Here is a 15,766-nt window from a genome sequence, read left to right as displayed (position 1 = left end):
ATTGGATAAAAGTATTATAAGGGTAAAATAGTTAAGTTGATAATGATACTGTGGTTATGTAGGAAAATGTTCCTATTCTAAGGAAAAAACACCGAACTATTATGAAGAGCCATGATTAACTTACTTTTAACTTACTTTTTAAATCATTCAGAAAAAGAAACACACACATTCTCTCTCGCGCGCGCGCTCTCTCTCTCTCCTTCCCCCCCCCATAAACGATAAAGCAAATAGAGTGAAAATTAATAATACTCGTGTTCTTTGTACTAGATTTTGCATTTTTTGGTAAATTTGAAATTATTTCCAAGTAAGAAATTTAAAAATACCTTTCAAATAGCAAAGTAATCTAAAGATGAACTATTTCAGATACTAACTGCTCAGAAAAATATTCCTAACAAGGCTGACCTTCAAAAGTTGTTTTTCTGTTACCCAACGATGGGTCCATTCTTTCAAAAGTATTTTCTACAATAAACAGCAGCATCAACACGCCACATACCTGATAACTTTGCAGTCTTTGCAAGTCAAATGAAGCTGAAATATATCTCGGCATTCAACACTTTCTATCAGCTGTAATGGAACCTGCAATTAAAAAGATGAAGTCCCTTAGTCAAAAAGGCATCGACCCTGCAGTTCTTCAATGTGTCCAACCAAAGTGATTAGAACGCTCCACAGGGGAAAGGAGTAACCAGTACTGCACATTTATCTGGATCAATAATACTCAAGTGATTTACTACTGAGTGAATTCGGATTTTCCTTGATCTCTAAATCAAAGGCCTCAAGTCACCAACAGGAGGCACCACCTCGGAAGGACCGGAAAACAAGTCATTTTCTCAGACATTAAGCTCATCACTCAAAGTAGTACTTTACATGCTATGGCGAGCTGTGATTTGTAATGCCACAGAAGCTGACGGGAAGCAGAATGGTAATTCTATCTTGTCTACAGAAAAGAAATGCAGATCAAGGTGCTAGTGAGACTATACTTGTCGTTTGCCCCAAATGACAAAGTGAGTTTGTGGTTTTTTGTCAACAAAGGAGCATCCTTAAAAAGACTGGAGGTCTACACTGCCTGCAGGTTGCACAGGTAAGACAACAGGACAGTGACTGCTGGTCAGGCCTTCTGCTCATAGAACAGACCCACAGGGATCAAGCAGGAGGGAGCGGACACACAGTGGTCAAAGGTCTTCCAACTGGTCTAATGTGCTTTTAAAAGACCAGTAGAGGAGCCCTTGTTTGCCACGTGAAGCTTGAGATATCAGCAAGCTACAATGGTTCTCTCCTTGCCAATCTGGTCAGCAGCCTCTACCGAACATAGGAGGAAATACAACAGTGAAGAGGATCAGAGAAAGGAAACAGAAGGAAACACATCTGAACAGGGTGAGAAACCCTCAAGTTAACATGAGACTCCTCCCCCATCCCTCCACTCATCCTAACTCAACCTCTGGCTTCAAAAAGCAATTTCCTACCAGGAGCAAAAAAAAGCAAAAATCTACCAGGCTTCTGAAGAGCCTGGTAGAATAACAGTGGATATTCTCTTTCCTTGGAAAGGGACAGACCACTGTCTCTCACACTGTCTCGCTAGCCAAACTGTGGCTCTGCGAGTCGCAAGCAGCATTCAAACAATCCGTGTTTAGCAGAGAGGGAGGCACAGACAGGACAGGGAGTGCTGCCTGCACAGGGGGCCTCATGTCAGCTAAGCCAGTTTCAGAAACCCTGTCCCACCATGCAGTTGCCAGAGGCAGCAAAGAACTCTAAGAACAAAGAAGTGGGGACCAAAAAGAAGCCCAGTGCTGGACGTCTGGGACAAAGAAACAGAAACTGGGGCCGGGATTTAAAAAAGAGAAGAAAGCAAAACTGTAATACTCAGGTATTGGCGGGGAGCTTCCACTTCAGGACCAGAGCTTGCTTAGTTCTAAGTCTACAATCTACAAAATTCCCTTACTTGTAACAGGACTGGGAGTAAAAGACAGACTATGAAATCTTGCCTGGGGTCTGAGACAAAAAGAGCACGGAGTCTGTTTTTAAGTCCTTAACCCCAAGGTGCTATGAGGAGCTGCAGCTGATGCAGCTAACAATTCTTTCAAGACCTGTACATCTAAGAAGGAAAACAACAACTACAACAATATATCAGGGATAAATTGTAAACGAGGAATAGATTAAGAAGAGGACACTGATTTATTCTCAGGTCAGTCCATTACATGCCGTGTAATAAACTCATATTGGGTTTTTTTTCTTTTTCTTTTTGCATCTCTCTCTTCCTTCTCCAACCCTCCCACCTTTTAAAAAAAAGTGACTCCCTGGCTGACAATTAAGAAGCCTGAGTTCTAATATCAAGTTTCTAAAATTTTACCAACTAAAATTTGCTTGCTTCCAGCTTTCCTTGGACAAGCTTCCCACCTTTCTATATGCCACCAGCCTCTGCTTTCTGAACCTCAGATGGTCACAACTTAGGAATTCCAGTCACGGGTAATGGGAAGAATCTGGGGTGCAGTGAGAGCGAGCTTTACAAATCCACATGGAGAGGCTTGTCTCTCAGCAGTCACCTGCCTCTCAGGTCCCCTTCAGCGCTTGAAAACCAACTAATGTTATTAGCAGCTGTTGCAGAGAGTGGACCAGCCTGTGCTACCTTGCTACAAAGAACAAGTAAGTTGGGCCGGCCCGGTGGCTCAGGCAGTTGGAGCTCCGTGCTCCTAACTCCAAAGGCCACTGGTTCGATTCCCACATGGGCCAGAAGGCTCTCAACCACAAGGTTGCCGGTTCAACTCCTCATGGTGGGCAGCGCCCCCTGCAACTAAAGATTGAACATGGCACCTTGAGCTGAGCTGCCACTGAGTACTGAGGTCCCGGATGGCTCAGTTGGTTGGAGCGCGTCCTCTCAACCACAAGGTTGCCGGTTCGACTCCCACAAGGGATGGTGGGCTGCGCCCCCTGCAACTAGCAACTGGCAACTGGACCTGGGGCTGAGCTGCGCCCTCCACAACTAAGACTGAAAGGCCAACAACTTGACTCGGAAAAAAGTCCTGAAAGTACACACTGTTCCCCAAGAAAGTCCTGTTCCCCTTCCCCAATAAAATCTTTAAAAAAAAAAAAAAAGAACAGGTAAGTTGTCTCTCTCCTGCTGGACCAGAGACCAAGGGCCTGTGCCCAGACTTTCAGAATAAGAATCAAACATCTCAAAGCATGCAAAATATGTGCTACCTAAAATACATTTGATATACAAATTTACATGTATTTTAACATCACAAATTTAAGGAAGAAGAATGAAAATGCTGGTTGCTAATATGCAGATATTAGCAGGTCACCAGAAACCACCATATGTTTTCAAGTCACAGATACGGAAAACAGCCGATTTTAATATTCATACAGATTGTTACATGCAGGGAAATTTAGTATGCAGCAAGAACAGGAACACATAAAAGAGAAATACCTGATTTTATGTCAAACGAACATTTCCCTTTTTTCTTCTCCTTTCTACCTCAATGATCCCCCTCCTTCAATGTTCCCTCCACTGGCATTCTTTTCCTTATCTATCCAACCAAAACATACTAAGTTTCTCTACGTTTTTTAAGGTTTACTCCACTGCTTTAGGTTTCTCAACTTTTCTCACATATGTAGAGGATCTCTCACCATTTCTGTAACTAGACATACTCAGTATCCAACCTCATAAGCAAATAATTACAGATTCAAGAGCCAGACCACTTTACAGCCCAGGAAGGTTATTCATTACACTATAAGCTAGTGACGAAGTCAGGACCAGAGTACACGTCTGTCCTCCAGCCCAGGTTCCTTCCATTATATATGGTGCGCCTTTCTTCTCTAAGATTGCCCTTGCCTTGTGTTTGAGTTCTACTTTAGCTTTTCTTTTTCACAAGGTCTCTCCACCATGGATCTTCAAGAGGAAAACAGAATTTAAACCAAGATTCTGTAGATGCAATTCTATCCCTGGAAGAGTAGTAAGAAATCTCAAGTCACATTCAAATCCTCTCTAGCTCACTGATTCAAATGTTTTGTAGCAACTCATTTTCTTTTTGCACTTTTGTCCTCTACCTTCTACCTGCCAGGTAGTTTTATCTCCCTTTACAGTGCTTTTCCCCTTATAAATTTCACCAAACTCATGCTCAAAACAATGCATAAAACACACTCAGTGCTGTTAATCATTTGCTCAAAAGGCCAGAAGTTACATCATGAACACCAGAACTCAGAAGAGCATCATTCCAAGAAAAGCCGAAGAGCAGCAGTTAAAGAATTTAACAGACATGCACAGTTATTAAAGATCCACAGTACTCTCATTCTTGGGTTGGGGTGCGTGAGTGTGTGTATGTGTGTGTGTGTGTGTGTGTTGTGTGTGTGTCCGTGCACACATGCACATGTGTATTGTTTCTAAGCACCAGAATTTAAAAGTGGGATAATTTCTATCTTTTAAAAAAAAATGCCCTTTTTATAGCCCAAATGGGAAGTACTAATCTTCTATATACACTTGAAGTAAAAATGGCAGTAACTGAGTGAAAATAAAGCAAGTAATGATTCTAAACTTAAAATCTGTAATAAGCCGTGAAATATCTGGGCACTATATCTTATCATTTAAAAACCAGTCCAAAAAAGAAGATTGTCACAGGTTAGAAACACAAACATTTTGTTGCTCATTTTTGATATTTACAAGCTACTCTTCTAGCACTGGTTTCATATGCCTCTGCTGGTATATGAATGGTAAGGCAAAAGTGCACTCAATGTTAATTAACCTCTTACTGATGCTTGGGGAATAAAGATTTTTGTTGTACTACAGTTAGACAATGGATAAATGTGGAAAAATGCTAAGAACAGTGTTCCAGCTGCTACACTTCTACTTTTCCCTAAGCATTAACAGACCAGCCTAGAAACAGAAGTTTTAATGTCCTTTTAAATACTAATGTTGATTTTACAAATGATTCCTAGTTGAAATTCAGTATATATTTTTTAAAGGTCACAATTCCATCTGCTTATGTATAAGCTGTGGGGCTTTATCCTCACCCCACAAACTGTTCTCATTATAGGGTACCACTAGAACTTGGTCTCGTAAGAGCGAAGGGACTCATGCAGAGAGGACACATTTTGCTGATTTGCAGGGTGAGCATCTGACATTCAAAACCAACTTGTTCCAAGCACATGTGCAAAAACCGCCTAGGTTTCTCATGCTACTTACTGGGATTTCAGAAGCAGTAGACTGAGAGGCGGTCTATTGAATTACACAACAAAAATTGTTTTAAACTTTCATGAATTCCACTTGAACACTTACTTGTTTATAAATTAGCAGAGCATCAAAGAAATATACTTGTATATACTTGTACGTTAAAAAATAGTTTGGGCAAAGCACAGAATGAAAGCGATTCATGACCTTAAATGTTACTAATCAATTCTACTACAGAGTTCTATACCCTAGGAATTGGAGACTTGATATCCAGTGAATGTGTGTGGATTAAAGTAATGATGTTTATGGTACCTAAGTCTACAGACATATTTCACTCAATGTGCTGTAAAATTAAGAGAATGTTTATGTGATGAATAGTAACTAGACTTACAGTGTTTAGAACTGTGTGTGCAAATGTAGTGTATGCAAATATCGAATTACAATGTTGTACACCTGAAAGACATGTAATCTTGTATACCGGTTTTATAATAAAAAAAAATTTTAAGAAGAATATATGATATCAGGTAGCTATTTAAAACTTGATGGTAAGTTATTTTCTAAGGTGCTAAATGTATTGATTTAAAAGTATACAAAAAGAGGCAAACTGGGGCATGCCACAATATATACTGGCACATTTGGGCTTTGATGGTTGAATTATGTTTTATTTAGACTTAACAACCTTTAAAAGGGATTTCTTGATCTCACATATTTTACTGAAATACTTATCTGTTGAGGGAAGAGATGGAGAGAGAGACCAACTCTCTGGTCTCCATCCCAGACCTAGTGCAGGAGGAGCCACAGGTTTTAGGAACCGTAGCACTAACTGTGAGATTAATTTATTTGTATGGAGAGGTCCTAGTGGGTCTCAATCTGAAATGTTTAAAGTCACCGTGATGCCAAAATACTTTTGCACAACCATCTTTCTGTGCAAAGCCATTATCTTGGGCATTTTAAGTGACATGTAGGCTCTACGCTTTAGAGGATTATAAGGCTAACTGAGAAAACACTTTTAGGTGAGGAAATGGGTCAAAAGTAAATGGGTTGAGTTTTTTTAAGCATTATATTTCAATCACAAAGGGGGACCAACAATTCCAGTAAACAACCTACTATACAGCTACTGTTAGAGATGATGATGACAGGCCTATTCACACAGATAGGTTGTTTTACAATGAGCTTTAAACCTAAAAGGAGTTTTAAAATGTTCTAATACTCATTTCAAACCCATATTAACTTCAACTCACTTAATGTTTACTGAATATCATGGCACCAGAAGACATGCTGGATTCTGAAGATACAAAGACTAATAACCAAAAAATTACGTATCTGGTAAATGGTGTAAAGGTGTGTTCAAGATACAGAAACCAGAGGAGTATAACAAAATGCCAGGGAGGGAACTGGGACTGAGAAAGGCTTCACAAAAGAAGTTATCATCTAAATTGGGTTTTGGCAGAAAAGAGAAGTTCCCTGGGCAGAAAAGAAGAAAGACAACTCAGAAGTGTGAGATATATGGAATAGTCCAAGGAGGGTAGTTTTATTAACACCAACGGGAGAAGAGAGAAAAGAAGGAGGGAAACAGACAGAAAAGCTGGCAGGGATCAAGGATCACACACCACTTAGCCTGACACCACACTAAGTAATTTCATCTTAAAAGTAATAAAGAAACACTGAAGGGCTTTAGGCTGGTGAATGACATGATCAGATCCATGCTTTCTCTCCAACACACCCTACTCCCCAATAGATCTACAAATAGACTCTAAAATACTTCACCATAAACCAGTAAGCTAAGAAATAGGGGACTGTATTGAAAAATGCAATGATATAAAACTATATCATCCCCACATACAATTTAAGTACAATTTCATTGATTCCAGCCACTTAAATACAATTTAAACACAAAATGAAATAGGACAATTCTACTAATTACAGCAGCCCGCTCCCCATTTATCCACAGTGATATGTTCCAAGACCCCCAGTGGATGCCTAAAACCATAGATAGTTCCAAACCCTATATATACTATGATTTTTCCTATACATACAGTAGTCCCCCTCCCGCAGTTTTGGTTAACCACGGTCAACAGGTGGCAAGAAAATATTAGATGGAAAATTCCAGAAATAAACAATTCATAAGTTTTAAATTGCGTGCTGTTCTGAGTCGCATGATGAAATCTCATGCCATCCTACTCTGTCCCGCCAGGGATGTGAATCATCCCTTTGCCCGGCATCTCCACACTGTACACAATGCCTGCCCATTAGCCACTTAGTAGCCCCCTCAGTTATCAGACTGACCGTGTCACTATCACAGTACTTAGGGCCTCAATGCCATTCACATAACTTTTATTACAGTATATTGTTTATTATTAGTTATTTTAATCTCTAACTGTGCCTAATTTATAAGTTAAACTTTATCATAGGTATGCATGTATAGGAAAAAACATAGTATATATAGGATTCAGTGATATCCACAATTTCAGGCATCCACTAGAAACCTCAACACATACCCCTTGCAAACAAGGCGGGGAGTACTGTACATACCTTTTCACTTAAAGGAAGCACTTTATGGCTTCTCTTTGGCATATGTGAATTGCCAGCATCACTATTCTTGCACTTTGGGGCCCTCGGGGATGGCATGTGATTTCATCACACTACTCAGAACAGTGCGAAACTTAAAACTTATGAATTACTTCTGGAATTTTCCGTTTGATATTTTTGGACTACAACTGATCACAGCTAAGTGAACTGCAGACACAGGGGGACTACTATATTACTGTCATTACTTTCACAGTAGCTGGTAGGAATTTCTGGTTGCTGGGATTTCACAGACATTTCTGTCCGATCCTCTCCTATCACGACCGCTTAATTCCAAACGGACCCTTCTGAACAGTGCTATATGGAATAAAAGCACATCATGTCTCTTTCCTTGATGAATCCAATGTGTATTTTTAGCTGATGGACAGAAAACTAACATAATAGCTATGATCGTAGCCCAAATCTAGAAGCCAGAGAAATTCAGGCCACAATGGCTCCTGGACATATATACTTAACTACAAAGTATAATATTAAATACTACATAAATAATAAAAGCCGACTACAAAGAAAATGGCAGCCATTTGAGTCTTTTGAGAAAGAAAAGAATGTGATGAAGGAGTTGGGCATCTTTTGGACTGATAAATAAAATGAACTTAAGTGACAGATTTCAAAGAATCCCAAATGAACCCCAAAACACACAATCTAAATCAAAGTATAGTCCTGAGCTTTTATAAGATGTCATAACACACTTCTCTGTGCTAGAAACAAAGTGCAGAAAGGCACATGCTGGCAAGTGGAGAAAGGAGAAGGCATTCATTTGGTGGAAGTAACATGCAATCTTGCGCATTTGTGGTGAAAAGCTCGTTAACTGAAAACTATTAATAATGGCGGTGCACTGGAAGAACCAGTTTACTGAGAATATCCTTCTAACTGAAAAGGGTAAATGCACTCCTGAGAACTGACAGCCTTCCTTTTTTCAGTAGTACATAGTCCATTACACAAATAAACATTGTACTTAACATCTACATGCGCACTTATACCACTAAGGAGCCATGAGAGTAACTTCATCCTGTAATGACAGTCTGTACTGAGCAAAACGTACACCTCATCATTTTACATTAAGGTCCAGGAAATTATCTCAACTGAGGCAGTAGCAACTACTAAAGATCAAGGAATAAAAGTCTATGTATATAGCCTCTGAACCCTTATAAAGCTTAATGATACAGCATTACTTAATGCAAATCATTCAGTATTGCTAAACAATGGACACCTCGGCTGACAACTACGTGTATCATTTTAAGTCAAGCGTAAGAACTGCTTGCTAACGTAGTGTCTCGAGTGCTAAATCAAGTGAGATAAAAGCAGAGCACAGTGTTTTCACACCCAACCCTGTATAACACTCATCTATAAGAACATCAACAAGTTTTACTTGCTTTCTCCATCTACTTGAGTGGGAGAACAATTGGTAATCACTTACATTAACAAGAGACTCCTTGAACTTGATGTGAAGTCTGTAATTAGAAAGAGCAATGATGGCATCCTCAGCACGGCCCACATACTCTGTGCTTTCTCCATGAAGTTCAAGGAAAGGAACCTTCAAAATGGAAGAAGAAACCCTTCAGAGTTCTGAAGCAGTAAAGTAAATTCTTCAAACACAAGTCAGGTGAATGATAAATCCACTGACACTAAAACTTAAAACATAATATGTAAGTGGGTAAGGACTTAAAGAGGATGGGTTTATACTTACATAATTCAAATACACCTAGTTATTCAAATTCTAGACTACTGAAGGAATGACACAGAGATGATCATCTCAAACAGTGGATTCTCAGGAAATAAGTCTTTCTAAAAGGAGAGATGTTTTCCAGACTGCATTTCTATTTATGTACATGGTTTAGGAAAAGATACATATTATATAGTATGTATTACTTCAAACCATTAGCTGTGCTACATTATTACTATGATGCTAAATACTATTTTACAATCAAAAGTGGCCTGTAATTACCTGAAGATTCTCATCCTCCCGGATCAGCTGCTTCCTTGGAAAGATCTGATTGGCCTGGATGCACTCAAGGCTATGCCGAGTCTCTTCATCCTGAAAAAACCCCAAAACCTTTAAGTAATTTCAAAGCTCCTAGTCCATATTTGGTTTGCTTGCCATGTTTATTAGTGTAATCACAATGAGAGTCCAGTGACCAACGTGAACAGGCAGAAAACTCAAGAAAAAAGTATTCATCCTCAAGTCTTCCATCTAATATATTATGGCACCTATAATCAGAGAATACACTGATGTCAAAAAAAAAGATTAAGAATATTTATATTAAGCACTAGTAAGTTGTTAGTATATTTCTTGTAAGAGAAACCAAGATATGGTGGTGTTGTTTTCTCTTTAATTTATAACCTTAAGTTCTTATTTTTGAAAGATACATTCTGAATTATTTAAGAATAAAATGATGTCTATGGGGAATATAGTCAATAATACTGTGATAGTGTGGTATGGTGTAGATGGTTGCTGGACTTATCACAGTGACTACTTTTGTAGGTATATATGTTTAATAACTACGGTGTACACCTGAAACTAATATAATATTTGTGTTAGCTATATTTTAATAAAAATCTTTTTTAAAAAATGAGATGATGTCTGGAATTTGCTTCAAAATAACTGGAGAGGGAAAGATAAGGAGAAAGTGAGTGGCGCATAAATGAAATAGGATTGTCCATGACAGATAACTGATGAAACTGGGTAAGTGGGGATTCACTATACCATTGTGTCTACTTTGGTTATATGTGAAATTACCATAATAGAAAGTTTGGTTTTTTTTAATGTAAGCTTAACTGAATTTCTCAAAATGAAAACACGTGTGAACCACTATCCCTAGGTCAATATGTCTTATAACACAAAATAGATTTCTATTAAAGCAATTTCAAAAGCAGCAGCAATAAATTTTAATCTAAATGGCACATGAACTGAACTAATCATAACTTAGTATAAAAAGGTAGTCTTTTACATAATGACTTTTTATGGTACAGGAAGACAGGTGAGAAAAGCAATATATTGGAAAGTACGAGTATAAATTATGATGGAATCTATTTACATAGCAAACTTTGTAAGAGCAAAAGCCATATCATGCTCAACTGACAGCACTAAGAATTATAACCATTAGTGGATATTTCTGCATATGCTACTTATCACAATTCTAAGAATTCTTTACATCTCCTCAGACAGGAACAAAATCCTACCTATAAACAACACTTAAGGTTTTACCCAAGAGCAGTCTTAATCATAAAATCATAATATTAATAACTCTACTACTGCAGTTTTCAAAGTGAGGTCTACAGATCGTGAGACCCTTTCAGGGGCTCTATAAGGTCAAAACCTTCACAATAATACTAAGACATTGTTTGCTTTTTTTCACTATATTGACATTTGTACTAACAATGCAAAAAAAATTGGTGGATAAAACTGCTGGCACCTTAGTATAATCAAGGCACCAATTTCACTTAGAAAGTTCTTGATAGAGCAAGGAAAAAAGTGATAAATTTTATTAAATCTTGAACCTTAACTGAAGTCTTTTTTCATATACATGAAACACTCCTGCTGCACACTAAAGTATTATGGTTATCTCAAGGTAAAGCACTTGTGCAACTGTTTCAGCTACAATGCACTAACCATTTTTTCACTAAGTTCCATTTAAAATTTTTCTTAATTTTTCCATTGCAGTTGACATACAATATATTAGTTTCAGATGTATAATATAATGATTAGCCATTTATGTAACTTACAAAGTGATCACCCCATAAGTCTAGTGCCCATCTGACAGCATACATAGTTATTACAGTACTACTGACTATACTCCCTATGCTGTATTTTAAATCCTCATGACTCTTTTTATACTTGGTAATTTATACTTCTTAATCCATTTAGGCACAATTTTTAATTGAAAGAACAACTGACAGATAAACTACAGTAATTCAGATGTAAGCATCTGGCAGATGTTTTCTCCAAATGACATTATTAGTTGCCAATGATAAAGTCTTTATTGGAAAATTAGAATTTTGGAAAACCTGTCATCTGCCACCAAGAACTTAAACTTCCCAATACTTAAAATTTTTTGATGAGATCAGTGGTGATACTAAAATGTGATTTTCGAAAGAAATTATATAGTGGAATATGTCTATATTTGGAAGATCTATAGAATATAAAAAATATATGATTTCAGGTTCCACATTGCAACTAACCTTTAAAGAACTACTGCATATCAACTGTGGGTGTAGTATAAAGATGAATATACACAAATACCTGAAAAAAACGATTAAAATACACTTCCCTTTTCTAACTTATCTGTACCATGCTGGATTTACTACTTCATATATTTCAAACAACACATTGTAACAAATGGAATGCAGAAGTAGATATGAGAATCTAGCTACCATCTATTTAGCCAAACATTAAAGAGATCTGTAAAACTATAAAATGATGCCACTTTACACTAATTATTTTTGGACAAGAAAATAGTTACTTTTATCAAAAATGTTATTTTTGTTAATATTTAACAGGTTTGTTATTTTTAAACGAACTTACGAACATTTTAAAGATTTTTTTCCATTTTAATTTCTAACATACTTACGAACATTTTAAAGATTTTTTTTCCATTTTAATTTCTAACATAGTAAATATAGACAAACATACCCCACAAACACAAAAGCTCTTTGGGGTCCTCAGTAAGTTAAGACTATAAAAAGAGGTCCTCACAACAAAGAGCTGGAATACCGCTGCTCTACTGCACTCCTATAGTAAATACCGATGAAAGCTGTATCCTTTGAAGTCAGGCTTTCTCTAAAACCATTCTCCTACGGCTAATCTATCACAGGAAGAACCACACAGTGATTGAATAACAATCACTCAGCCATCTACCACCCATAAAACCAGCATCTTTTACTAGCTGACTGACTGGGCTCATTCCTTCCCCTGTAAGCGGCCATTTTATCTTGAGGCAAAAACTTTCTGAGCGCCTTTTTAAAAGTTTGGTATTTAAAATGTAGAAAGAAATTAGTGGCTTCAAATAAAATTGTAAGCATTTTATAAATGGTTCATGAAATGCTACAAGCATTACAAAACTTTATTCATTATTAAATAGAGACTTTTGTTATATTTGAAAACAAATAGTATGTTAATGGCACTTCCCTAGGAGTGCTCGGTATTCACCGTGATTGTCAACAAATTATAGCTGATAATCAAATAATTTCAAAAGCAGAAAAATCTATTCAGTTTTTTCTAGCCAAAAAAAAAAAGTTTAATGAAGTTCATGTATTTTAGAGAGATGACTTGGCTTCGAGCCTCCAAAAATATAATTACAATTACCTAGGGTAGAAAAGGTTTGTAAAATGTTGTAAAATGGCTCCATTCCTATAAACATCAAATAACTTGTTAGAAGAGGAGTTTTATGTCAATTTGTTCCATTTTATCCCTGCTAAACAAACAAACAAAGACTTTCACAGCCAAAAGCTTTTCTGAAAGAAAGGGTTTATTGAGCCATATGCCAGGAAAGGACCAGGTCTCGGCATGAAGTTTAAACCACCAGCAGCAGTAGCACTAGGTAGAGAAAGCAACACACTCACCATCCTTGAGTTGACTGGCACTTAAAATACATTATGTTTTGGGAAAGAAAGACATAAGTTTGTTTTGAAAGAATTTACACTGGATACAGATATGGGGGAATGGGGGTAGGAGAAGGTGAAGCAGGGCAGTTCTGTGGTAGGTGTACTGTCTGTAAAGAAGAAATATTTTCTACCTTTGATTGGTGACAGGCAACAGTCCTGAAAGTTCAAGCAGGATGCTATATGGCATCTGGTGGTCCACCAACAGACACCTGGAAGTTGATTCAAAGCTCCAACTGACATTCAAGAATGTGAGCAGTCTTGTTAGTTGGCCCACAGCTATTATTAACTGGTTAACTATCTCTCTCACTCTCAGGCAGCAATAATTTAAAACATCGCAGAATTTTTCTTTTGTCATTCCTTTCCACTCATTTCCTGAGTTTAGTGACTGCTCGAAGGAATAATAAGGGGCACAGTCATATTTGAAAAGTACTCAGTTTTCTGTGTTAGTTTTATCTTCAACCAGTTCTATTTCCATTCTTAAGAAGTAGCTCTTAACTTACTAAAAGAACGCTGATTATTTACACTTAGAACTAAAGAGAAAAGATACGAGGAATCTTCAATTTAGAAAGATTTTTCTCATAAACAGGTAGAAAATGCTAGAAAACATTAAAGCACCCTTTTAAAAATTATTACATGAGATACACTGTAAATATGCCTCTCAGCATCACAGTAACTTTAATGGATAAGGCCTAAAGTTTTGTTCTCTTCAGTAGAATTTTACAGAGGTACCCATTATTTTTTTAAGTGACTCCTAGTTTTTTACTGCCCTTTAAATAGCACAGAATTGAAATAATATAACAGGCTTAAAAAAAGAAAGCAAGAGATGTTATATACCATTTCCTTCTTGCTGTCACATTCAGTGGAGTGCTAATCCAGACCAATGTATACAACCAAAGTAGCTATTGAAAACTGAAAATGCAATGAATGGTTTTTAACATAAGAGAACTAAAAATCAGACCAGCAATACAAGAGTATGAAATAATAATTTTTCAAAGTCCAATAAAATAAATGTTCCTTTTCAAGACTGCCTCAGTTCACAGTACCTGTAAAGGCTTCAGAACTCACTTTTTCCCCCTTATACATAAAAATGAATTTAATCCCAAAGGATTTAATTAACATTAGGACAAACTACTCATTGACTTTCTAGAAGAATGGTGCTTTAAAAAACATTATTTGGCTAAACATAAGTTGAATTAACCGCCTAATTTATTAGTTTCAGAATTTCACAGGTAAAAAAGGAGGCCAAACTTGAGATGGCTGGTAGAGTAAGGAGTTGGAAGGAGACAAAGGGAAGTAATAAACTGGCAAGTGTTGGCCTGATAAGAGGCTAGGAAACAAATTTCTCCTAGGCTATAAACAGTAATTTATTAGCACTAAAGAGAATGTATTCCATATGGAGGACTTCCTCGTATTGCTGAGGAACACAGGTATTGTGGAATCAGGCACTTTTTAGTCTCCATCAGCTCCATAAGGTCAGTGGAGTCACCTACAAAAATCTTGTGAAGGGACCAGTCAACACAGTTCCAGGCTAGTTTCTGCTATTGGCTAAACTATGCTGATAAAGAGAGGTAAGTCGATACCTTAGAGGGGAAGTCAACACTAGAGATATATATTTAAGGAACTTGGGGAGCAGAGACTGTTGATAAGTCAAAATGCCTATTAACTAAACTCAAATATAGCACGTCAAGATTAAAAAAACAAACAAAAACAACTCTACTCCTAAGAATGAAATGTGTGTAGGAACACTTACCAAAATGGAAAAGTTAAAGTAATTATGAGTCCCATCATTAATTCCAGTCACTATATTCTTAAGACTGGTATTCGAAAGCCATCAAAAATACAATTTCCCTTGTGATAATGCTGGAGATTTGCTTCAAAATAATCCAACGAGGTGAGGGTAAGGGAATCAGAAGAAAACAAGTATGGCCATGAATTGATGATTACTGCTGCTGACTGATATATATGCTCATCTATATGAGTTCATTATACTAGTTTCCCTTTGTAGAGCTTGAGATTTTCCATGACATGACATGAAAACATATTTTCCTACTGTGTTTCACCGAAAATAAGACCTAGCCGGACAATCAGCTCAAATGCGTTTTTTGGACCAAAAATTAATATAAGACCTGGTCTTATTTTACTATAAGACCAAATCTTACATAATATAAGACCCGGTCTTATTTTACTATAATATAAGACTGGGTCTTATGTTAATTTTTGGTCCAAAAGACACGTTAGAGCTGATTGTCCCTCTAGGTCTTATTTTCGGGGACACACGGTAAATGCTAAAACAATAGAATATATTAAAATTAATGTTAATTAAATCAATAGTTCAACAACTTGCAAAATGTTACATATAGTAAAATGAACATTAGGAACCAATGAATCAACCATGGATAAATGTTTAAATTATTTAAAAAT

The 15,766-nt window shown here is 37.0% G+C and overlaps 1 protein-coding gene across 5 annotated transcripts in view; it reads right to left on the bottom strand.

Moving 5' to 3' along the window:
- Positions 1–15,766, bottom strand: part of MTMR3 (myotubularin related protein 3) — a 130,211-nt gene that overhangs the window by 36,448 nt on the left and 77,997 nt on the right. For all 5 annotated transcript variants that reach the window (XM_081037618.1, XM_081037620.1, XM_081037621.1 and 2 more), the window contains exons 4-6: positions 9,690–9,779; positions 9,162–9,278; positions 494–576 (exon numbers count right to left, since the gene is read on the bottom strand). In XM_081037618.1, the coding sequence (XP_080893744.1) occupies positions 494–576; positions 9,162–9,278; positions 9,690–9,779 (290 nt within the window). The remainder of the gene's footprint in view (positions 1–493; positions 577–9,161; positions 9,279–9,689; positions 9,780–15,766) is intronic.

The sequence above is a fragment of the Rhinolophus hipposideros genome (genome assembly GCF_964194185.1).
Source record: "Rhinolophus hipposideros genome assembly, chromosome: 24".
In the NCBI taxonomy this organism is placed as follows: domain Eukaryota; kingdom Metazoa; phylum Chordata; class Mammalia; order Chiroptera; family Rhinolophidae; genus Rhinolophus; species Rhinolophus hipposideros.
The sequence above is the reverse complement of the archived record's forward strand: the minus strand, read 5'-3'. Positions and strand labels throughout refer to the sequence as shown.